Below are 26,230 nucleotides of genomic sequence, written 5' to 3' on the forward strand. Positions count from 1 at the left end.
GAGGGCAGAGGGGAGGGCAGGGGGGAGGGCAAAGGGGAGAGCCTGAAAGGCAGGCAGCTCCGAAGCCTCTCCGGGCCTGGGCGCTACTCGACTGACAACGAGGCTGGGGTTGAAAAACCACGGCACTCATTCATATTTCACATTTCACTTTGTAGAAAGGTAATAGTGATAGGTAGCATTTACTGAGTAATAAGGCACAGAATTAAGCCGCTTGCCCACAGTCAAAGAGCTGGTCAGTGCAACACCCAGACTCTAACCCAGTCTGGTCAACCTCCAGCGCCAGAGTTCTTCACTGTGGTCAGAAACCTGGGCAAGGTCACCTAAGTAACTCTGGATCAACACCCAAGGGAACAAGCACGTGAGCCAAAACCGAAGGTGCCCCGAGGAAAGAAGTGGCTGTGCGTAGACAGACGGTGAGAAAGTGACAGGAAGTGAGCGGCACGGAAGGGTAAGGGAGAACAAGAAAAGAAGTTGGACTACAAAGTTTTCAGATTTTAAACTTAATATTTAAAATTAAATTTACTCTCAAATACCATCATAAATGTAAAAGTAAAATGATTAAGGAAAAACCCCCCAGAAATCATATATGTTACTAGACGTCCAAGTTTTGCTTACTAAAGAAAACACCATACTTGCCAGAAAACACACATAACTATGTATGCAATTCTAACTCTTGTCATTAGTTTAGTAATTTATTTTTAAATAATTTAACTCTATTGCAGAATTACTGACTTGGGTATATTTGATTTACTCAAATTCAAGCCAAGTTTTATATATATATATATATATACACACACACATATATATAAATCGACAGAGAATTTTTCCCCCATTATCAAAATCAGAATTTATACTAAAATAATAGTAGCACAACATTTTTCTTTAACTTCTGTAAACATGTCACCCACAGACATCTGGAGCCCTAACAAATACAGGAATATAAAATGTCACCAGATGCAACCCTGGGAGGCGGCTGGGGATGCTCTCCATACGGGAAGCACAGTCAGCTGCACTGCAAGCAGGTCCAGGCATTCACAGCATCAGTGATGCTTCCCTAGTTTTTGAAGGGTTAACTATTTTTAAAATAGTATTTAGCTGAAAAAAGGAAACACATCTTGTCCTAAAATATCTTTCAAAGAATTATTTCATTTCTATTGCTTTGTTATAAAATTTCCTGCAGAAGACCTTTCCTATGAATTACTCACAAAGCAAAAGGTGTGACTCCAGGAGAGGACTTTTTTGTTCTACTTAGATACACACAAATTATATTTCAAAGAAAAGTGAGTAAAATGCACAGTTAGAAAGAGCTTCTCATTCAGTAGATATTAACACATATTATGACGATGCAAAATGTGTTATTCAAATCATAACTACTGAGAATTCAAACTAACTTTTTGTTATGATTTAACTTACACACATGATGACTGCATAAATAACAATTTTAGGACTATAACAGGAATATAATTAATTTAGGAATATAATCAAGCAGTCTAAAAACTAAAATATGGTTTTCAATATGCTTCTTCTGAAATGGAAATAACAAATAAAACTGGTTTAACAATAAAACACTGTCAAATTACATACCATAAAAACATTAATATAGATTCCTGTATTTTAAAAAAGAACCATCAACATAAAAATAGAGTGCAAACTATAAAATAGATAGATTGAGGAGAAATTAAAAGACCCACAATTAACTGTTAAATTATGGGCAGATTATATACACAACAATGGAAATTTAAGAGACACACAAAACTCTGATTAACCAAGAAAAAATAGTTTTTTAAATTCTTCTACACGAGCATATGCTGCTACACAAACACAGAGAATTCATATCCCGAATCACCCACGTTGTGAAACTCTGTTCCACAAACAAGCTACTCAGAACCACACGTGCTCTCTCACTGAAAGGAGGAGGTGAGTTCAGCCAAGCAGTCGGTCCTCCAGCTAGCCTACCTTATTTTTTGGATTGGATGTGTTCATTACACTTCGAGTCTCTTTTCCAGTATAAATGACAACACCTATTACGGTACCTGCAAAACACAAAAGTGGTCCTTACAGAGAAACTTGAAGGATATGCACAGAAGTAACACTTGCTAATTAATCGTTTTGATAGAAAATATTATGACACCATTTGATTTTATATAGATTTATCCAACAGCATATTTAATTTCAGTAGTTCAAGAAAATCTAATCTCAACTTTAAAAATAAACTTTGAAAAACTCAAATAATTTACCTACACAAAACATTAGAAAATGTACTAATATTCTTTTCACTGGCAATAGAAAGCATGACACTGTTCATTCATTAATGCCTATTAAAATGGTAACTCTAACACTGAAGCTACATTGAGAGCTTACATTCTAACTGGTCAATGCATGTGATCCCAAACAAGATGGTACCAGTGTGTGTGTGGGGAGGCGCGCAGTTTCTCTGAACAGGAGTCTGAGAGCATCCTTTCACTGTAAAGATGCAGGACAACCAGGTACAAGAGCCTTTGCTCACATTTCAGAACACAGACAATGAAAACGGTAAGAGAAGTATTATAAAGACAATATTTGATTTTGAATTTATGTGTTATGTCTCTTTTATTCCTGTCTCCTGAAAGTTTGGTTTTCTAATTGTACATGTTAAGAAGAAATGATAATTTTTCGGTCTATCAAACTTAAGATAAAAGAACAGTAAAACACCCCTAGAACGACCTATACATTACAAAGGCTCAGATCAGAGGCATTCATCTCTGGAATGTCACATTAAAAACCATGGAAGTCCGCCTCTAGAACTGCTGCTATGCAAAATTAATATTTCTAATTTTCACAAAATTTGAAGGTGAGAAACACAATTAAGGTGAGAAAGATGATATATCCATAATACTCACTGAAATCAACAACCACTGCAGAATTAACCCTAATAATTATACAAAAACTCTTTGATGTCACATTAATGTAACGTATGGAATTTAGTGAGTCCCAAGGCAGGACCCGTGGAGTAAATGTGACCGAGGTGATCTCGGGTCTACATAACAATGACAGCTGTGCACCACACATCTCAGCACACCACCAAAAGCCTCCTCCACGGAACGCCCAGGAAGACAGAAGATGCCAGGGTACGTACTGCTCAGCAGTGACACCTGCAGAGGTTACGTGTTTACTCTTTTTTAGAATAAGCATTTCTTTTTTCCCCCTTTTTAGTTGTGTGCCCTGGGAAGCTGTGAGGCTTGCACTTACTGTGCTCTTCAAAGCAGAGTGGCCCCACGTGACTATGGACCCCCACTCCACCAACGGAGGACACAGAGAGCGACTGGTGACACCTGTACTGAGCTGGGCTGCAAATGGCGCATCAGGAGCATCAAGGAGCAAGACCACAGAAGTGAGGAACCGAGGTTCCTCGCCCACTTCCCAGCCCACAACAACTGCCCCGTGAGACCGAAGCTTGAGAAGCAGCGATATGCACCTGTTTTGAATCGCGTGCTGCAGGCTGGTGTGTGCTCCAGCCCCCGCACTGGTCCTGCCTCTCAGCCTCCATGCTGCTTTTGTGTCCCTGCACCAGAGCTCTCTGGGTCCAGCCCCTTGAGTGACGCCCGAGTGGGACGGGTTCCCCTGCTGGCCGATCCCAGATATTAAGTTTTCTCTAAAGCAGAAGCCTTGCAAACTATGTGTGGTACAGGTTTTACTTTTAAATTTCTAATCGGTCACAAGGCCTAGTTTTGCAAAATATCACATCAATAAATTATCAAGGGAAACAAATAACAAAAAAATTTGACAACACATATGTCCCAATCTTCTTAACATTAAATTCCTTCATCAAATTCTTATAAATTTTCCAAAAGTTTACTCTCATTTTCTGTATTTTTCACCATCAGTATCAGCCCTGGACCCCTGACTCTTGAGCACAGAACCTGCAGTCCTGCTCTGGGGCTCAGCCTGGACCCCCATCTGGGCACATACGTCCCGCAGACTCTAGAGGACTCATCCTTCCTTCCAGGCCCTCGGCAACTTAAGATCGGAATGCTCCCATATCCACCTATTACTGAAACATGGCAAGTTTCCTGGTTCTCTGAACCAACAAGGGGAAGAAGCATGGCACCCTGGGAAGTCATGTTTGTCCCTCTCTGGTGCCCTCGGTCCTTGTGTCTGTCTATCTGTCTGTGTCAACTTGAGACCTTGCTCCCATGCATTTGGTTTCTACAGCCAGGGAGGAAGGCCAGAGCTCACTTCACCAGGAGGCAACTTGAATTCAATCGACACATAACTTTTTCTTTTAATCTGTATTGGGGTAGAGTTGATTTACAATGTTGTGTTAGTTTCAGGTGTGCAGCAAAGTGAACCAGTTATACATCTACATATCCCCACTCTTTTTTAGATTCTTTTCCCATATAAGTCTTTACAGAGCACTGAGTAGAGTTCTCTGTGCTATACAGTAGGTCCTTATTAGTTATCTATTTTAAATATAGTAGTGACATAACTTTTAAAGAATAAAATTTTTTAAAATCCTGGTCTTTCCTTCTCAACTTGTAATCAAGTGTAAAGAAGATAAGAGCCCTTGTATTACTCCTGGAAATCCAAAGTATTTCAAACATATCTCAGTATACAGAAGTCTCGTTATATATAGGGTCTAGCAATCGCTCACATTAATAGGCTTTTAAATAGAGTTAAGCATGTGTTAAAAGATTTGAAATACATGAAAAAAGCTTGCATTTTAAAAATGACTGAACAAAATTTAAAATTAAACGCACTTTATTTAAACTTGTGGAACGATTGTTTTAAACAACCTAAATACTCTCTCAGAAGATACAATACTCTGGCCACTGAATTCTATCTCTGGAAGAATAAAAAAGGGTTACCTATGCGGCAAACGTGTTATGATGCCTACATTTGTGTCTGTGTTGCCGAAGTTCACAACTAGGAGCTACCACTTGCCAAGGTCATCCTGAGAATGAAGGTCAGGAGAGAAACACTGTGCACAGTGAATCATCTAGGATACCTCAAGCCTCCAGCTTGGGTTGCTTCTGGCTCTTTGAGAGGAGAGGCCAAAAATCAATAGTACTGGGGATCAGTAACAACGTTCTAACATACAGGAAACAAAAGATGAAATAAATTTAAAAAGAAAAAGGGAATCTTCAAATATCTTTATGAATGAACTCAATCTTGATCCTTTATTAAAAAGAATAAATATCAACATGATAAAAAAAAATAGGCTACAACACCTAGATACACCTAGATACAGAAAATGCAAAATCTGTGACCAGGTATGTAAATGTGGTATGTTGTAAGTATTTTCTTATAAACTATTACATGCTAAGTGCTGAAGGGCAAAGGCCATGGAGGACAGCACCCCTGGAATCAAATCCTGGGTACATGACCCTGCTAACAATGGTGGGCCTTCTGAGCCACAGCCCTCACCTGGGCCTCAAGAAGGACTGGCCTGTGCCCTCTGATGTCTCTCACGGTGTGCTACACCTACTTCCGCTCTCTTTTTATTGTGAGAAATTTTAAAAATTAATCATGACAAAAAACCAACATCTACTACCTGAAGGGAATCTCCACCTATTAAAATTATGTTTGCTATCATGCTTTTTTAATGATGTAAAACACTAGTGCAAAACTTCGTCTCTGAAGAAGAACCACCATCCTGCAGCCTGTGGAAGGAAAACCACGTTCACAGAAAGACAGACAAAAGGAAAAGGCAGAGGATGTTGTACCAGATGAAGGAACAAGGTAAAACTCCAGAAAAACAACTAAATGAAGTGGAGATGGGCAACCTTCCAGAAAAAGAATGCAGAATAACAACAGTGAAGATGATCCAGGACCTCGGAAAAAGAATGGAGGCAAAGACAGAGAAGATGCAAGAAATGTTTAACAAAGACCTAGAAGAATTAAAGGACAAACAAACAGAGATGAACAGTACAGTACCTGAAATGAAAAATACACCAGAAGGAACCAACAGCAGAATAACTGAGGCACAAGAACAGATGAGTGACCTGGAAGACAAAATGGTAGAATTCACTTCCACAGAACAGAATAAAGAAAAAAGAATGAAAAGAAATGAAGACAGCCTAACAGACCTCTGGGACAACATTAAATGCAACAACATTCGCATTATAGGGTCCCAGAAGAAGAAGAGAGAGAGAAATAACCCTAGAAAATATGTGAAGAGATTATAGTCGAAAATTTCCCTAACATGGGAAAGGAACTAGCCACCCAAGTCTGGGAGGCACAGGGAGTCCCCGGGAGGATAAACCCAAGGACAAACACGCCGAGACACATAATAATCAAGCTGACAAAAATTAAAGACAAAGAAAAATTATTGAAAAATGACAAATAACATACAAGGGAACTTCCATAACGTTAACAACTGATTTCTAGCAGAAGCTCTACAAGCCAGAAGGGAGTGGCACAATATATTTAAAGTGATGAAAGGGAAGAACCTGCAACCAAGATTACTCTACCCGGCAAGGATCTCATTCAGATTCGATGGAGAAATCAAAAGCTTTACAGACAACCAAAAGCTAAGAGAATTCAGCACCACCAAACCAGCTCTACAACAAATGCTAAAGGAACTTCTCAAAGTGGGAAACACAAGAGAAGAAAAGGACCTACAAAAACAAACCCATAACAATTAAGAAAATGGTAATAGGAACATACATATCGATAATTACCTTAAACGTGAATGGATTAAATGCTCCAACCAAAAGACACAGGCTCGCTGAATGGATACAAAAGCAAGACCCATCTATATGCTGTCTGCAAGAGACCCGCTTCAGACCTAGGAACACATACAGACTGAAAGTGAGGGGATGGAAAAAGATATTCCATGCAAATGGAAATCAAAAGAAAGCTGGAATAGCAATACTCATATCAGATCAAATAGACTTTAAAATAAAGAATGTTACAAGAGACAAGGAAGGACACTACATAATGATCAAGGGATCAATCCAAGAAGAAGATATAACAATCATAAATATATATGCACCCAACATAGGAGCACCTCAATACATAAGGCAACTGCTAACAGCTATAAAAGAGGAAATTGACAGTAACACAATAATAGTGGGGGACTTTAACACCTCAGTAACACCAATGGACAGATCATCCAGCCAGAAAATGAATAAGGAAACACAAGCTTTAAATGACACAGTAGACCAGATAGATTTGATTGATATTTAAAGGACATTCCATCCAAAAACAGCAGATTACACTTTTTTCTCAACACTCTCTAGGATAGATCACATCTTGGGTCACAAATCAAGCCTCGGTAAATTTTAAAAAACTGAAATCATATCAAGCATCTTTTCCTACCACAACACTATGAGATTAGAAATAAATTACAGGGAAAAAACCGTAAAAAACACAAAAACGTGGAGGCTAAACAACACATTACTAAATAATGAAAAGATCACTGAAGAAATCAAAGAGGAAATCAAAAAATACCTAGAGACAAATGACAGTGAAACTACGACGATCCAAAGCCTATGGGATGCAGCCACAAGCAGTTCTAAGAGGGAAGTTTATACCAATACCAGCCTATCTCAAGAAACAAGAAAAATCTCAAATAAACAATCTAAACTTACACCTAAAGGAACTAGAGAAAGAAGAACAAACAAAACCCAAAGTTAGTAGAAGGAAAGAAATCATAGATATCAGAGCAGAAATAAATGAAATAGAAACAAAGAAAACAATAGCAAAGATCAATAAAACTAAAAGCTGGTTCTTTGAGAAGATAAACAAAATTGATAAACCTTTAGCCAGACTCATCAAGAAAAAGAGAGGACTCAAATCAATAAAATTAGAGGGGCTTCCCTGGTGGCGCAGTGGTTGAGAGTCTGCCTGCCAATGCAGAGGACACAGGTTGAGCCCTGGTCTGGGAGGATCCCACATGCCACGGGGCAACTAGGCCCGTGAGCCACAACTGCTGAGCCTGCACGTCTGGAGCCTGTGCTCTGCAACAAGAGAGGCCGCGACAGTGAGAGGCCCGCACAGTGCAATGAAGAGTGGCCCCCACTTGCCGCAACTAGAGAAAGCCCTCGCACAGAAGCGAAGCCCCAACACAGCCAAAAATAAATAAATAAATAACTTTAAAAATAAAATAAAATAAAATAAAATTAGAAATGGAAAAGGAGAAGTTACAACGGACACCGTGGAAATACAAAGCATCACAAGAGACTAGTACAAGCAACTCTGTGCCAATAAAATGGACAACCTGGAAGAAATGGACAAATTCTTAGAAAGGTATAACCTTCCAAGACTGAACCAGGAAGAAATCGAAAATATGAACAGACCAATCACAAGGAATGAAATTGAAACTGTGATTTAAAATCTTCCAACAAACAAAAGTCCAAGACCAGATGGCTTGACAGGTGAATTCTATCAAACATTTAGAGAAGAGCTAACACCCATCCTTCTCAAACTCTTCCACAAAATTGCAGAGGAAGGAACACTCCCAAACTCATTCTATGAGGCCACCATCACCCTGATACCAAAACCAGACAAAGATGCTACAAAAAAAGAAGATTATATACCAAAATCACTGATGAATATAGGTGCAAAAATCCTCAAAAAACTACTAGCAAACAGAATCCAACAACACATTAAAAGGACCATATACCATGATCAAGTGGGATTTATCCCAGGGATGCAAGGATTCTTCAATATACGCAAATCAACGTGATCCACCATATTAACAAACTGAAGGAGAAAAACCACATGATCATCTCAACAGATGCAGAGAAAGCTTTTGACAAAATTCAACACCCGTTTATGATAAAAACTCTCCAGAAAGTGGGCAGAGAGGGAACCTACCTCAACATAATAAAAATAAAAACATATACGACAAATCCAGAGCAAACATCATTCTCTACAGTGAAAAACTGAAAGCATTCCCTCTAAGATAAGGAACAAGACAAGGATGTCCACTCTCACCACTATTACTCAACATAGTTTTGGAAGTCCTAACCACGGCAATCAGAGAAGAAAAAGAAATAAAAGGAATACAAATTGGAAAAGAAAAAGTAAAAGTGCCACTGTTTGCAGATGGCATGATACTATACATAGAGAATCCTAAAGATGCCACCAGAAAACTACTAGAGCTAACAAATGAACCTGGTAAAGTTGCAGAATACAAAATTAATGCACAGAAATCTCTTGCATTCTTATATACTAGCAACGAAAGACCACAAAGAGAAATAAAGGAAACAATCCCATTCACCATTGCAACAAAAAGAATAAAATACCTAGGAATAAACCTACCTAAGGAGGTAAAAGACCTGTATACAGAAAACTATAAGACACTGACAACAGAAATCAAAGATGACACAAACAGATGGATAGATATACCATGTTCTTGGATTGGAAGAATGAATATTGTGAAAATAACTGTACTACCCAAAGCCATCTACAGATTCAGTGAAATCCCTATCAAATTACCAGTGGCATTCTTTACAGAACTAGAACCAAAAATCTTAAAATTTGTATGGAGACACAAAAGACCCCAAATAGCCAAAGCAATTTTGAGGGAAAAAAATGGAGCTGGAGGAATCAGGCTCCCTGACTTCAGACTATACTACAAAGCTACAGTAATCCAGACAATATGGTACTGGCACAAAAACAGAAATATAGATCAATGGAACAGGATAGAAAGCCCAGAGAAAAACCCATGCACCTATGGTCAACTAATCTATGACAAAGGAGGAAAAGATATACAATGGAGAAAAGACAGTCTCTTCAATAAGTGGTGCTGGGAAAACTGGACAGCTACATGTAAGAGAATGAAATTAGAACACTCCCTAACACCATACACAAAAATAAACTCAAAATGGATTAGAGACCTAAATGTAAGACAAGACATTATAAAACCCTTAGAGGAAAACATAGGAAGAACACTCTTTGACATAAATCACAGCCAGATCATTTTTGATCCACCTCCCAGAGTAACGGAAATAAAAATAAACAAGTGGGACCTAATGAAACTTAAAAGCTTTTGCAAAGGAAAGGAAACTACAAACAAGACAAAAAGACAACTCTCAGAATGGGAGAAAATATTTGCAAACCAATCAACAGACAAAGGATTAATCTCCAAAATATATAAACAGCTCATGCAGCTCAATATTAAAAAAACAAACAACCCAATCAAAAAATGGGCAGAAGACTTAAATAGACATTTCTCCAAAGAAGACATACAGATGGCCAAGAAGCACATGAAAAGATGCTCAACATCACTAATTATTAGAGAAATGCAAATCAAAACTACAATGAGGTATCACCTCACATCTGTCAGAATGGGCATCGTCAGAAAATCTACAAACAACAAATGCTGGAGAGGGTGTGGAGAAAGGTAACCCTCTCGCACTGTTGGTGGGAATGTAAATTGATACAGCCACTATGGAGAACAGTATGGAGGTTCCTTAAAAAACTAAAAATAGAATTATCATACGACCTAGCAATGCCACTACTGGGCATATTACCCAAAGAAAACCGTAAATCAAAAAGACACATGCACCCCAATGTTCACTGCAGCACTGTTTACAATAGCCAGGTGATGGAAGCAACCTAAATGCTCACTGACAGACGAATGGATAAAGAAGATGTGGTACATATATACAATGGAATATTACTCAGCCATAAAAAGGAACGAAACTGGGTCATTTGTAGAGATGTGGATGGATCTAGAGACTGTCATACAGAGTGAAGTAAGTCAGAAAGAGAAAAACAAATATCATATATTAACGCATATATGTGGAACCTAGAAAAATGGTACAGATGAACTGGTTTGCAGGGCAGAAATAGAGACACAGATGTAGAGAACAAATATATGGACACCAAGGGGGGAAGTGGCAGGGGGGACGGTGGTGGGATGAATTAGGAGATTGGGATTGACATGTACACACTAATATGTATAAAACAGATAACTTATAAGAACCTGCTGTATAAAAAATAAATAAAATAAAATTCAAAACTTCAAATAAGTAAATAAATAAACTCTGTTCATTCCCTGTCCTCTACAGGGGACATGTGCTCTGGTCTAGCAGCTCCCTGACCCTTCTGTGTACCCATGCCCCATCTCAGCACAAACACAGAAGTGCCCTGTATGGATCTGAGCCCCTCCTGCTCCACGTGCCAGACACATGGCCCTCGGAACCCTGTCTTCAGCCTGCTGTGCCCCTCAGCATGAGGCCTTTGCACACAGTCAGTGCTAAGAAGTCAGTGCTGCCACATATCCCCAGTGTCCGCCTCACCTAGGCACGTCTGTGCGGTTTAAAATCGAGTTCACGTGTTTCTTCTTCAGGGAAGCCTCTTCCAGACCCTGACCAGGTAAGGTTTTCACTTCTTTGTTTTCAAGGCTCCCTGCGCTTTTCTGAGATACTCAGCATAGCTCAAATGATTTCTCTCTTTTTCTTTCTTTTTATTTTCAGCTGCACCACGCGGCTTACAGAACCTTAGTTCCTCAACCAGGGAATGAACCTGGGCCCTGGCAGTGAAAGCGTCGAGTCCTAACCACTAGGGCAGCAGGGAATTCCCTTTGGCTCATTTTCTTCACTTCTTTCTCGCCATAAGCTGTCCCACACTGTATCACCAGCGCCAGGTCTGGAGTGGAGATCCCATACACAAGCCCAGAAGGAGGACTGTGCTGTAAGGGGAGGGCTGCCAGCACTGGTGACAGATGCTGAGACAGACATTCCTCCCTTGAGTGCTTCCCCGCATCCTATCCCACCAGCACCCTTAACACTCCCTGCTGCTACCTCCTGGTACCACCCACAAGGTCAACTATTTTCTGAAAAGGTGATAATCACTTAGATTTTCAATGCCTCTCAGAGAAATTTACTTTACAAAATGTATATTTAAGTGGCCTCCCTGTTCAACCACTAGAAATATTCTAACATATTCCAATTTCACTTAAAAGAACCTTCATTGTGGCCCCTAAAGGCCCAACCCGATCTCCCCACTAAGGTCCCTGTCTCATCTAATACTTCTCTCCCCGACAGACAAGCGACCACACCGACCTCCTCAGCTACTAGATGAATGACAAGTGGTCAGAGCCCTCTGAAGTCACAGTTTGCTTCCCCAGTTCTGCTGTGCCACCTGTCTTTAAGGCACACTGACAAGTTTGCCATGACACAGATGTCAAAACTAGCAAAATGCCCCCTGCCCTGCTACCCAAGGGTGCACTCTCCTTAGCTGCTTCAGCCTAGCTCCTCCAAGTGTGATAAGCAGCAGCGCAAGCCTCGCCCTGGGCTTGTCTGAGATGCAGACTCTCAGGCCTGGTCCACATCCACTGAATGGGAGTATATGTTTAATAAGGTCCCTGTGGTGCAAAGCACTTTGACAAACATTTGTTTGGAGTCACTTAAAAACACAAAGCGTCTCCTATATGTGAGAATTCATGTTAAAAATAGAGCTTATTTCTCACCTGACGCAACAACAGTGCTTGCCCACAAGGTATTTTCTATGCTGAGACTTTCATGAATGGGTGGATCACTATCTTCCTGTTCAAGGAGAGAAAAGTAAGAAAAAAGCAAATTAGCAACTTTTTTATCACTCGTACTTCAGATATCCACAGTGTTAAAAACAAGTCCACCAGCTGGATCCAGCTAACAGGCAGTGAAAAGGCAGTGAAAAATAGGGGTAAAAGACAGGAATTTACACAGAGGATTCTGGGATGATGGCAGAGCAAGAAGCACCAGGAATGGCCCCCAACCTGGACCGCAACTACAGGGACAGAATCTGTCTGATGTAACTAATTTGGAATCCAGAGCTGGTGAAGGCTTACAACTTCCAGGGGAAGCGCTGGATGGTTACTGCAGTCAATCGTGGTGACTTTCAGGTCTTAGCACGTAGCACCTACCCGTCCCACCCTCAGCCACATGGCAGGAGGCCATACACGTGTTTCTAGAGCAGCTTGCAGAAGCCAGCCAGGGTGGACCAAAAGGACCTTGTCCTCCAATATCAGGAATCTGTGCTCTGACGCTGCTTAAGATGGCAGAGATGCAGCCAAAGAGGCAGGTGGCCATTGTTGCCACACCTCCCCCCTTGTTGCAAACCCCTCCCCCACCAAGTGGATTTCAAGGGCGAGTGCCCTGTTTATCCCCCTTTGTTTTTCTCTTTTTCCCCTTTTGGAAGACAGATATTAAAGACTAGGACATTCAAAAACAACTGCATATACACGAAAAAACAGAAAATGATGGCACATGACCAAGGAAAGGCTCAGAAAAGACATAAGAGAGCATTAAGTTTATACCTCAGGCTGATCCTCAGCAGAGAGAGAGCCTACCACAATCAAAAAAAATAAAATAAAGTAAACAAAAGCAATGACAGAAACCCAACGAACCCTGGTTTTGACTTCTGGAGTTACCACATTATTATATTCAAATGTACTGTGTTCAACAAAAAAATAACAAGGCATAAAAACCAACAGAAAGGTATGGTCCTTTCAAAGGAAAAATATAAATCAACAGAAACTATCCTTGAAAACGATCCGATGGCAGTTATACTAGACAAAGATTTTAAAAGAAAAATATTAAAGATGTTCAAAGACATAAAGATGTGGAGAGAGTCAAGAAAACAATGTATGAACAAAGCGGAAATGTGAATGAAGAAATAGAAAACCCAAACAGAAACCAAAAGAAATTCAAGAGCTGAAAAGTACGATGAGCAAAATGAAAAATTCACTAAAGGGCTTGAAGGCAGTTTTGAGCAGAGAGAAGAAAGAATTAGTGAACCTGAAGGCAGGACAATGGAAATTACTGAGGCTGAGAAAGAGAAAGAAAGGAGATTCTGAAGAAAGTTGAAAGGGCCTAAGGGATCCGCAGGACAGAAGAAAAGCGAACCAGTATACTCACTGTGGAAATCCCAAAAGAAGAAGAGAGAGCTAAAGGGGCAGAGAGACTATTTGAAGAAATAATGGCTGAAATCCCCCAAAGTTAATGAAAGACATGAATGTAAGTATTCAAGAAGCTCATTCAAATCCATGTAAGAACTGTACGAGACCCACACCAAGACACATTATAATCAAACTTTCAAAGGGCAAGGAAAAAGAGAGTCTTAAATAGCAAGAAAGAAGTGAATCGTCACATACAAGCAGTCCTCAATAAAATGATTAGCAGATTTCTCATCAGAAGCTATCGAGGCCAGAAGGCAAGTGCACTGGTATAGACAAAGTGCTAAAAGAAAAAGAACTGTCAACCAAGAATCCTATATCCAGCAAAACTGTCCTTCAAAAGTGAGGGAGAAATCAAGACATTCCCAGATAAACAAAAGCTGAGGAACACTGTAAATCAACTATACTCCAATAACAATTTTTTAAAAAATGCATGCTTAGCCAAATTGGGGAGCGGGGGAGAAGCTGAGGGGAGCTGGTGACCACTGGACCTTCCGGGCAAGAAGTGCTGCTCAAGGGAGTCCTGAAGACTGAAATAAAAGGACACTAGACAGTCTTCAAAACCACGTGGAGAATTAAAGATCTCAATGCAGATGAGTAATTATAAACGTAAATATCATTGTAACAATGGTTTGTAACTGTACTCTTTCTTCTCTACATGATTTAAGAGACTAATATATTTAGAGAAAAGAAGCAAGTTATTATTCTAAAAGCTAGTATTATTTTAACTTTGGTTTGTAACTCGAAATCTTATTTCTACATAATTTAAGACACTCATGCATTTAAAAGAATTATTAGTTTATAGTTTTAGGACACAATATATAAAGATATAATTTTGTGACAATGACAACTGAAAGAGGTGAGGAAAGAGCTGTAAAGGAGCAGAGTTTTAATATGTTATTGAACTTAACTTGGTGTAAATTCAAGTTAGAGTGTTATAACTTCAGGGTGTTAAATGTAATCCCCATGGTAACCAAAAAGAAAACAGCTACAGAATATACTCAAAAGGAAATGAGAAAGAAATTTAAACATTTCACTGTAAAAGAAAAAAATCAATGAAACACAATACAAGACAGTAATGCAGGAAATGAGAGACAATAAAACTATAGGCCATATAGAAAACAAATAGTCCAATGACAGAAATAAATTGCTCCTTATCACTAATTACTTCAAATATAAATGGATTAAACTCACCAATCACAAGACAGATATTGGCAGAATGGATAAAAACAAATGATCCAACTATATGCTATCTACAAGAGACTCACTTTAGATCCAAGGACACAAAGAAGTTGAAAGTTAAAGTATGGGAAAAGATATTCCCTGCAAACAGTGAGCAAAAGAGAGCAGGGGTGGCTATACTAATGTCAGAAAAAACAGATGTTAAATCAAAAAGGATCACAAGAGACATTATGTATTAATTAAATGTTCAATAAGGCAAAAAGATATGATAATTATACACTATTATGCTCCCAATAAAAGACAATATATGAAGCAACAATTGATAGAATTGAAGGGAGAAACAGTTGAAGACTTTCATATCCCACTCACAGTTATGGGTAGAACAACCAGACTGAAGTAAGGAAATAGAGAACTTAACACAATAAGCCAACTAGATCTAACAGACATATATAGAACACTCCACACAACAACAGCATACACATTGTTCTCAAATGCATATGGGGTATTTTCTAAGATACACCTTATGTTAGCCCACAAATTAAGTCTCAATAGATTTTAAAAAATAGATATCATACAAAGTATCTGTATCTACTCCAACCATGACAAGATGTAGTTAGAAATAATAACAGAAAATTCACAAAATTGTGGAAATCAAACAACATTCTTTTTAAAAGACAATGAATTAGGGAGGGGGAAGGGTAAGCTGGGACGAAGTGAGAGAGTGGCATGGACATATATACACTACCAAATGTAAGGTAGCTAGCTAGTGGGAAGCAGCCACACAGCACAGGGAGATCAGCTCGGTGCTTTGTGACCACCTAGAGGGGTGGGATAGAGAGGGTGGGAGGGAGGGAGATGCAAGAGGGAGGAGATATGGGGATATACGTATATGTATGGCTGACTCACTTTGTTATACAGCAGAAACTAACACACCATTGTAAAGCAATTATACTTCAATAAAGATGTTAAAAAAAAACCAATGAATTAAAATGAAAAGGGAAATTAGAAAATACTTAGAGACAAATGACAAGGAAAATATAATTTATAAAAACCCATGGGATGCAGCATAAGTGGTGCTAAGGGGGAAATTTATAGCTTATATAATTTATAACAAATTATAATTGTTTAAATTCCAAAACAGGAAAGATCTCAAATCAACAACCTAACTTTAGAACTTAAGGAACTAGAAAAAGAAGAACAGACTAAACCCCAAGTTAGCAGAAGGAAGGTAAAAATAAAGAACAGAGCAGAGATAAACAAAATAAAGAACAGGAAAAATTAATAAATATGAAAGTTACTTCTTCAAAAAGATCAACAAAATGAAAAACCTTTGGCTAGATGGACTAAGAAAAAAAGGAAGACTCAAATTACTAAAATCAGAAATGAAAGTAGGGATATTACTATGATTCTAACAAAATAAAAAGCATTATAAGAGAGTATTATGAACAACCATATGCTAACAAACAGGATAACCGAGGTGACATGGACAAATTCCTAAAAAACACAAAATCTACCAAGACTAATCATGGAGAAATAAAAAAACTAAACAGACCTATACCTCGTAGAGATTAAATCAATACTCAAAAATCTCCTGACAAAGAAAATCCCTAGATCTGATGACTTCACTGGTGAAATCTACCAAAAATTTAAAGAATTAATATTAATCTTTCTCAAATTATTCCAAAAAATTGAAGAGGAAGGACACTTCCTAACTCACTCTTTGAGGCCAGCGCAACCCTCATATCAAAGCCAGACTAAGAGACTACTAGAAAAGTAAACTACAGACCAATATCTTCTATGAACAATGATGCAAAAATCCTGTACAAAATACCAAAAAAACAAATTCAGCAGCATATTAAAAGGATTAAACTCTGTGACCAAGTGAGATTTATTCCTGAAATGCAACGATGGTTCAACATATATATCAATCAACAAAATACATCACATTAACAGAATGAAGAGAAAAATTCCACACGATCATCTCAATTGACGCAGAAAACATATTTGCCAAAATTCAACACCCTTTTATGATAAAAAACATTCAACACGCTAGGAATAGAAGGGAACTAACTACCTCCACATAATAAAAGCCATACATGAAAAACCCACTGGGTACACAATACCAAATGGTGAAATACTAAAACCTTTTCCTCTAAGATCAGAATGTCTGCTGTCACCACAATTATTCAACATACTATATAATACTGGAAGTTCTAGCCACAGCAGTTGTACAGGAAAGAGAAATAAGAGGCACAATTTGGAAAGGAAGATGTAAAATTATCTCTGTTTGCAGATGTTACGATCGTATATGTAGAAAATCCTAAAGAGTTCACAAAAAAATGGTTGGATCTAATAAATGAATTCAGCAAGGTAGCAGAATACAAACTCATCATGCAAAAATCACTTGCGTTTCTATATATGAACGATCTGAAAAAGAAATTACAAAAACAATTCCACTTATAATAGCACCAAAAACAATAAAATATTTAGGAATTAATTTAACCAAGGAAGTGAAAGATTTGTACAATGAAAACTACAAAATATTTCCAAAAGAAAGTAAAAAAGACATAAATAAATGGACACGCATCCCATGTTCATGGATGAGAAGACTAAATATTGTTAGTATGTCAGTATTACCCAAAGTGATTTACAGATTCAATGCAATCCCTTATCAAAATCCCAATGACATATTTTTCAGGAATAGAAAAATCCATTCTAAGATTCATATGGAATATCAAGGGAACTGAAATATCCAAAACAATCTCGAAAAAGAAAAACTAAACTGGAGGGCTCATACTTTCTGATTTGAAAATGTAATACAAAGTTACAGTAATCAAAACAGTATAGTGCTGCCTAAAGACAGACATATAGACCAATGGAATAAAGTGGAGAGCCCAGGAAAAAACCCTTGCATATAAGGTTAAATGTTTTGACAAGGGTGCCAAGACCACCCAATGGGGAGAGGACAATCTTTTCAACAAATGATGCTGACAAAACTGGATATCCGTATGCCAAGGATGAAGTTACCCTTCCCTAACAATATATACAAAAATAACTCAAAAGGGATCAAAGATCTAAATGCAAGACTTACAATAATAAAACACTTAGAAGAAAACGTAGGACAAAAGCTTCATGATATTAGGTTTTGCAACGATTTTTTGGATATGACAGCAAAGTCACAAGTAACAAAGGAGAAAATAAACAAACTGGACTTCATGAAGATCAACGAATTTTGTGCTTCAAAGGCACTATCAACAGAGTAAAAGGCAACTCACAGAACGGAAGAAAATACGTACAAATCAAGTCCCTGAGAAGGAATTAATATCCAGAATATATGGAGAACTCCTAAAACTCAACAAAAAACCCAAACAACCCAATTTGAAAATGGGCAAAGGACTTGAATAGACATTTCTCCAAAGAAGGTATACAAATGGCCATAAAGGACATGAAAAGATGCTCAACACTGCTAATCACTAGTAAAGTGCAAATCAAAACCAAAATGAGGTAACTTCTCAAACCCAGTAACATGGCTACTATCAGAAAATCAGAAAACAACAAGTTCTGGTGAGGATGTGGAGAAACTGGACTCTCTGTTCACTGCTGGTGAGAATGTAAAATAGTATAACCGCTGTGGAACTGCTTTTGGCAGTTCCACAAAAATTGAAAATAGAATTATCATATGATCCAGAAATTCCACTTCTGGGTATATCCTTGAAAGAACTAAAAGGAGGGTCTCAAAGATATATCTGTATTCCCACATTCATAGCAGCATTATTCACAACCGCTAAAACACAGAAGCAACCCTACCTGTCCACACAGGTGGGGTGCTATTCCTCAAGAAACAATTCACTTTAGGATTATAAACTGGTGTTTCTTTTAACTGTGCCTTAGTTATATCATCTGTAAATAGGAGAGTTCTTCAATTCATTCAGATGTGTATCTGGTATCTGAATATACACCAAGCCCTGTATTAGAAACTGGAGCTATGAGAAGAAGTAAGACAGCCATTCACCTAAGTAGTTTCTGGTTTCATGTGAGAGCTAAACGAGCACACAACAATGACAACATAGAGCCCCAAGGGCAAATATAAAGGCAGGCAGAAGTGCAACGATATCAAAGAAAAGGGAATATAAGGAAGCCTTCCAAATGATGGTACTTAAACTGGATCTTGAAATGCAGGAGCTCCACAGACAGCCCTTGATTAAAGGGGTTTGTCTACTCCATACTCTGAAGCCAGCACACGGCCATTCTCTGTTTCTGCAGACACACACACACTTTTGCCTTCATTTCAAAGTCCCTTAGGAGTTACAGTTTGTCAAGTAAAATATGTTACACTTGCTGCATTTAGTAGTTTTAGCTTAAAAATATCTATTGATAATTATATGGCTGCATCAATATAGAAAATACTAAGGAAATATATACCTTAAGCGGCGAAAAAAATGAGGCTTATATTATTCCAGTTGTACGTACATGGGAAACAATTTGAAGGGGAAGAGTCAAAAGAATAATATGACTATTTATATTAGGATGGTAAGGCTATAAAAATTTTAAATACCTTTAACCTTTTTATTTTTATATAGTTTGATACTAATGGTGATAATATATTTATAAATTTCCAAATATATCAGGAATCAAATCAAGCTCTCGCCCAGTGGCTCCCACACCATCATTACAGTCTTCACAACACAGGAGCTTATCCAAGTCCTTGGCCGCAGCGCTCCAGCACCCTTCCCTGTTTCTTCCACAGAAAACTGTCTGGCAGGGAACCACCCTGTGCTTACAACCAGGGTAGCCTTTCAAGGTAAAGAGATAAAAGCTGCCTAACTCAGAAATAGATAATCCAGGAATACTGAGTTTTCCCTTTGACTTTAATGGTTTTATAGAACAAAGTATCAACTCTAAAAAGAGAGAAGTAGGTGGCTATACCAAAACACCATAATAATGAAGAGAATGTAGAATGAAACACACATATGTATATAAGGAAATGGACGTGCACATACAGATATCCATCCAACCAGTTAATAAAAATCAAGAGATGATGTGGATATCATAATGTATTAATGATTATCCAAAATCAAAACTGAATTAGTTGAATTACTTTCATTTTACTGACTCATAATATTTTAAGGGAAAAGGATCTTATCAAGAATAAATATGCTGGGACTTCCCTGGTGGCGCAGTGGTTAAGAATCCGCCTGCCAATGCAGGGGACATGGGTTTGGTCCCCTGTCCGGGAAGATCCCACATGCCGCAGAGCAACTAAGCCCGTGTGCCACAGCTACTGAGCCTGCGCTCTAGAGCCCGCGAGCCATAACTACTGAGCCCGCGTGCCACAACTACTGAAGCCCACGTGCCTAGAGCTCACGCTCTGAAACAGAAGCCGCCACACCGCAACGAAGAGCAGTCCCCGCTCACTGCAACTAGAGAAAGCCCGTGCACAGCAACAAAGACCCAACGCAGCCACAAATAAATTAATTAATTTTTTTTTAAAAAGAGTAAATATGCTAAAAATAGAAAAACTGTACTGAATGTACCCCCAAAGAAATATTTGCTATAGGAAAATTTAAGAACTTGAAACATTCTCTAGGTCTTCACTTTTTAGTTCAGAACTTGTTTGAATTGATTCATGATTTAATTACTTTTTCAAAATAAGGTTTGCTACTTTTAACTTACACAGTGAATATATTTGTGTTTAACAAAAGACTTAACTTACCCTGGTAAATGTGCCTTCAAAACTATGAATATCCAGTTGTGGCTTCTGAGCATAAACATAAGCATTGATAGAAAAAAGGTCCTGGAAAACAGAATATCTGAATTAATTCCATAATAATTAAACAAAATGACTTGGAAATATTCCAATTACCAATTAATACTTTTCATATCTTATTTACCAAAAGTGACGGTTTTCTTATGTTTTGTTGCCAACGCTACAGATGAGGATGGAAGAGAACTCAAAGGAACAGTTTTTAAGGCCAACAGAGGTGTGCGGACTCTCCCGACTCCAATGGACAACTGCTACCCCCTGGCAGGTTGTGTCAGAAGCAGCCGGTGACGCTTATAAGACACATGGCACCAAGGCAGCCCCGCGGGCCGTGCACTGCCCGCAAGCCTGCCCTACCTCCGGAGACTCACCTAACGCTGCGGTCTGATTACTAAGAGCGCTGTCCCAGCAAGGGGGTGACCTGTCCTGGGCCACGCCCAAGATTAACGCTCAGGATGGAAGGGGTGGGAGCTATGGAGAGCCATCTGAAAAAGTCTGAGGATTCAGTGTTCTTCTTGACCAAATCCTGAACACGGTGTGTCTTCCTGGTTAAGTTATAGGAAAATATTTTCCTGCAAAAAATACTTTGTTTCTTGCCTAAAAACCCTTCCAGCTGAAAGGCCTGGGGAGGAAGGGATGGCTGAAGAGACAGTTAGGATTGCCGCCTGGTGCACGAGGATCCTGTGATGACAGAAGGAACAAAGCCCTGACCCTGGGGAGGAGCAGAGAGAGGACAAGATCACCCGAGCCTCCCACAAGCGTCCGCAGGCTCCCCTCCCGCTGAGGAAACCCGCACTGCCCTGACAGCTTCTGCCAGAGGCTGGCGCCTGAAACCCAAAGGGGCCGCGGGGCACACCTGACAGCTCGGGCTCCTCGGTGACGGTGCACGGGCACTGCTTCAGCCCTCTCAAAGGGCTCACCGACACCAAGCGTGCAGGCTGGTCTCACCCAGCGGCGCCAGGTCTAAGGATAACAATGCTGCGTATACTTTTGCTGCAAATACGCCCCGGCCAAGCGAGTGGGCTGTGCAGAAAGCTTAACACAGCAGGCCCGAGAAAGCCCTGCTTGCAAGGCTGGCCCTTGGCTGGGGTCTGGGAATGTGGATCCCAGGAGAGCTGCCGCCCTTCCCAGATAAGAGAGTGTGCCTAGATCACTTATTCAAGCAACGTGGCTCATTTCCTTCTTGCGGGGGGCGGGGCATATGGGGCTGCATCTGGCATGTGGTGCGTGCCAGGCAGCGGGTGCCTCCGGGCCCAGCCCCCAGCAAAGGCCCTGTGAGTCTCTAAAGCGCCTCCCTGGTAGAAACTACTACCCACGTGTCCCCACATTATGTTGGGGACCCTCAGCGTGTCCTGCGCAAGTCCCCTGGGAGGGGAGTCTGGAAGCTCTTGCCTGCTTTCCTGCGATGTCGCCCTGCACCTGTTCTCTGTGCTGACTGCTCTGAGCCCTTTCACTGTAACCACTCACGGCCACGAGGAGGACAAGACGCTGAGCCCTGGGAGCCCTCCGAGAGAATCATCAAAACTGGGGGGGCCTGGAGGATCCCCCGACACAGACAGTTTGCCATTTTTATAGGTTTCGTTTCTGTTTCCTGTTTTGTTTTGGTTTTGCCTCATGGCTGCTAACACTTAGAAAACACAGCCTTCCAGACATGAAGAACAAAGATCAGACCACAGATGCTGACGCATGAGAGGAACGGGAGGCCTGAGGGGGCCACAGTGCTGTGAGCGCTCTGACGCTCAGCCCGAGCCGCTCGTGCAGGCAGGTTTCAGGCAGTCCGGCTCAGCCAGAAGAAAGGAACAAAGACCTCCGCGGCTCCTCACAGAAGGGAAGACGGAGCTGGCAGTCTGACTTCAGTCAGTTAACCACCAGTCAAAACAAAACCAAACAAAAACCCCAATGCTCTTTAGAAGAACATCATAGAATCCAGAGTCTCTACAATGCATCAGTAATGTTGAAGATCCAATCAAAATGTCCAGACATAGGAGGAAATGAGAACACGGGATCCACATTCAAGTAGAGTCCAATCAAAGAAGACTAACTCTGAGATGACTAGACATCAGAATTAAGAGATGAGAATTTCAAAACAGTTACTAGAACATCTCAAATTTTTAAAGGAAAACATTCTTCTAGACAATAAACAAACAGGAAACCACAGCAGAATAAAAGAAAGCACGTATACAAAAAAAGAACCAACTGGAAATTCTAGAATTGAAAAAAATACATCTGAAATAAATTCATTAGATGGCTTAACAGCAGACTGGAGAACAGAGTCTGTGAACTTGAAGACGGGTCAAGAGATGACGAATCTGAAGAACGCAGAGGACAGAGAACCTGAAGATGAGTGTGGCCGCAGTGACCCTGAGAGAACAGCAGGAGTTTGCTTGCAGTTGGGTTCCTGGAAGCAGCACACAGAGAGAATGAGGAAGAAAAGGTATTTGAAGAAACAATGACTGAAAAATATGCCAAACTGGCTGACAGCCATAGATGTGCAGATTCAGGAAGCCCAGCGAACCCCTAGACAGATGAGTAAAATTTAAAACAATCAAAGTCACAGCTTAATAAGAGACCAAAGATAGAGAAAAATCTCAAAAATACCTAGAGAAAAATGACACATTACATGCAGGCAAAAACTAGCAAAATCACACTGATTTCTCATCCAAATAATGAAAGCAGAACACAATGGAACACAATATTTAAAGTGCTGTGGGGAGAAAAAACTGGTCGACCCTGAATTCAATATTCAGCAAAAATATACTTCAGGAAAACAGGACAGGTGAAACTAAGATATTTTCGGATAAATGAAAATGAGAACTCACTGCTAGCAGACACACACTACAAGAAACGCTAACGGAAGTTCTTTAGGCTGAAGGGAAATGATATCCAGGAGAAACTCAGATCTTTAGAAAGGAACGGTAAGGAACAAACATGGTTAATATCAAAAGAAAAACAAAAATCCTGTCTTTTCGCTTTACTTCTTTAAGATACAGATAAAACAGAATAGTTTATGATATATGTAGATATACTGCGTATAAAAAAAAGTATATAAATGCATACAAATATATATGCACACAAAAATGTGCAATGTGCTTCAGCGCCAAAAATGAGTGGGGTAAATTCAATTACAAGGTTCTTAATTTAATGTGAAGTGACACAACGTTACGTTGTCACCCTACACTTTTAGTTAAATGCATATTGCCATCTCTAGCCAAGTAGTAAAAAAATGCAAAGAGGTAGAGTAGCTGAAAAGCCTATGAACAAAGCAAGTCAGCTTTCTAAATATATTCAAGTAACCTAAGACTGAGGAAGGGCCACCTGAGACCCCCGAGCGGCTGAAGGCCTGAGGGCTGAGAGGAAGGGGCCAGCAGAGGGAGAGGCCAGGAGAAGGCACGGCAGGGACTAACCCGCAGGTGGAGGTCTCGAAAGCAGGGTGAGGCGAAGGCGGCGGAAGACTTCCCTTCAGACAGGAGAGGGGACAAGGCTTCGCTGTACCAGCAGGTGGGGGCTGAAGTGCTGGGAGGGTGGGAAATGGAGGGAGGGGATTTCCATTCGATATCATGCTTTTTCTCTGCAAGGTAAGATCATCTGATGAGAGAAAGGCGGGTGGATCAGAAATTACAGGAGAGTGGAAAAGTGGGAGAGCACTGCTGTGGCAAAGAGGAGCCCCAGCTGACCACACACACAGAGGACGACAGGCTGGCAGTGACAGGGCTTTCCCTGTCTTGTCTCTGGTGATGGTTTCACTGGTGTGGCGAAGAGCACGTTTAATTCTGGGCAGTTTCTTGGAGCCAATTTTACCTCGGGACAGTTAACAACACGCAGAGGAGGAGGACAGGTGGTGCTGAGGGCCAAGCTAGACCCGGAAGTGCCACTCTGCTTCCCCTGTTGAGCCACGTGCCTGTCCTGATATTCGATGGACCTCTGCCATCACGTGTCTTGCCAAGAGGTCTTACTCTGCTCTTGATCTTTTCTCGCAGCTCCTGTCTGGACTGTAATGTCCTCAGATTTCTTACAGCGACCTCGAGACCTGCCTTCATTCCCTCTGCTCCTGCCGCCCCGCATTCACAGAGGCTCAGGGCTCGGCTGACACAGGTCTTGCCTTACCGGCCACCCACCGGCTCTCAGGAGGGGCAGCTGGCTGTGGGCTCTTCCCTGGGAGAGCTCCTCTGCCAGGGGAGCCCTGCCTGATGGGCTGTCTGGAAAGCTCCATCCCTTCAAGAAAACATTGTTCAACAGAGAACAGGCAACACTCTACAACTGATATGGCTTCTCTCCTTCCTAGAAGACATACGCACGATTTGGCAGTTTACATTTCATTTATTTCCTACTCTAACGTAGGTGAGGGACATACAAGTTTCCATGCTGCTTCAAGCTCCTTGGAGAACAAGTGGGAAATAACTGATTCTAATAAAAATGGTAATCGTAACCACAGTTCTAAATGGAGCAGCCTGCTCTGAGGGCAGTAAAATCCTCCAGGAGAACCAACGGAGAAGCGTTAGCGTACACCACCCAGTAAGAAGCGTAGGAATTAATCAAAGAAACTCGACGGAAAACAAAATGAAGGAACGGTGACAGAGACCACTCTCCACCATTCTTCCCGTTGCCGTTTTAAGACGGAACTTGCGACCCTGCGTGGGCGCGTGGCTCCCCCTCAGCACGGTCACAGCCAGCCCTCCCCACGCCGCTCACCTGGAGGGAGGAGGGTGACGAGGCCGCTGCCCCATCCCCATGTCCTCCGCTCCCGCTGGCCAGGCTGCAGGGGAGCGGACACTGGGACGCGGCTGAAGGTCACTGACTGCGGACGACAGAGAGGCGCGCTCAGCTGGGACCACCCACCTCTGGGCTGTTAGGCGAGGGGGAAGAAACGTCTCTCTGGATCTGGGATGTATCACTCTAGATCTCAGAGCAGAAAGGGACTTAACACATGGAATGCAGTGCTTCCAAAGCCTTAGGAAGGTTTGAGCTCATGACTGAACCTCCAAACATAACTCTCAGAATGATCCTCTGCCGAAAACAGCACGGCCACTATTGAGTTCCAGACGCAGCAGGGGAGCCGTGACTCCAGGCTGCAAGGGAGGCCACTGGCTACACAGCAACTGCCACACAGACCCCTGGGGCTGAGGACAGCACCTGCCAGCTGAGAACGCCAGTGTGGGCAGAGGGACAGCTCACTCCCATCCTGCCGTGAGAGTTCTCTGAGAGCTCGTTAAACTTGGGGAAGCTCATTCACACGCCTTCAGGTGGGCCTGCAAAATACGTGCAGGTTAGTTTTCAAGGTTCTGAAGAACAGAGACGCTGCACTGAATGAAGGGTGAACACACCAGCTCACCACAGTGGGTCTGCTACTGCAGCTTAGATTATATGTTAACTAATAAAAATTTATGTTCAAGTTAATTAAGCCAGGCTAGTTTACACAA

At 40.7% G+C, this 26,230-nt stretch overlaps 1 protein-coding gene across 1 annotated transcript in view; it reads right to left on the reverse strand.

The window, feature by feature from the left end:
• ATP9B (ATPase phospholipid transporting 9B) overlaps positions 1-26,230 on the reverse strand; it is a 225,279-nt gene that overhangs the window by 116,137 nt on the left and 82,912 nt on the right. Inside the window, exons 9-11 of the mRNA XM_007449962.1 lie at positions 20,766-20,846; positions 12,404-12,479; positions 1,957-2,033 (exon numbers count right to left, since the gene is read on the reverse strand). Of these exons, the coding sequence (XP_007450024.1) occupies positions 1,957-2,033; positions 12,404-12,479; positions 20,766-20,846 (234 nt within the window). The remainder of the gene's footprint in view (positions 1-1,956; positions 2,034-12,403; positions 12,480-20,765; positions 20,847-26,230) is intronic.

This window comes from Lipotes vexillifer, unplaced genomic scaffold, assembly GCF_000442215.2.
Source record: "Lipotes vexillifer unplaced genomic scaffold, Lipotes_vexillifer_v1.1 scaffold1012, whole genome shotgun sequence".
Taxonomy (NCBI): Eukaryota; Metazoa; Chordata; class Mammalia; order Artiodactyla; family Lipotidae; genus Lipotes; species Lipotes vexillifer.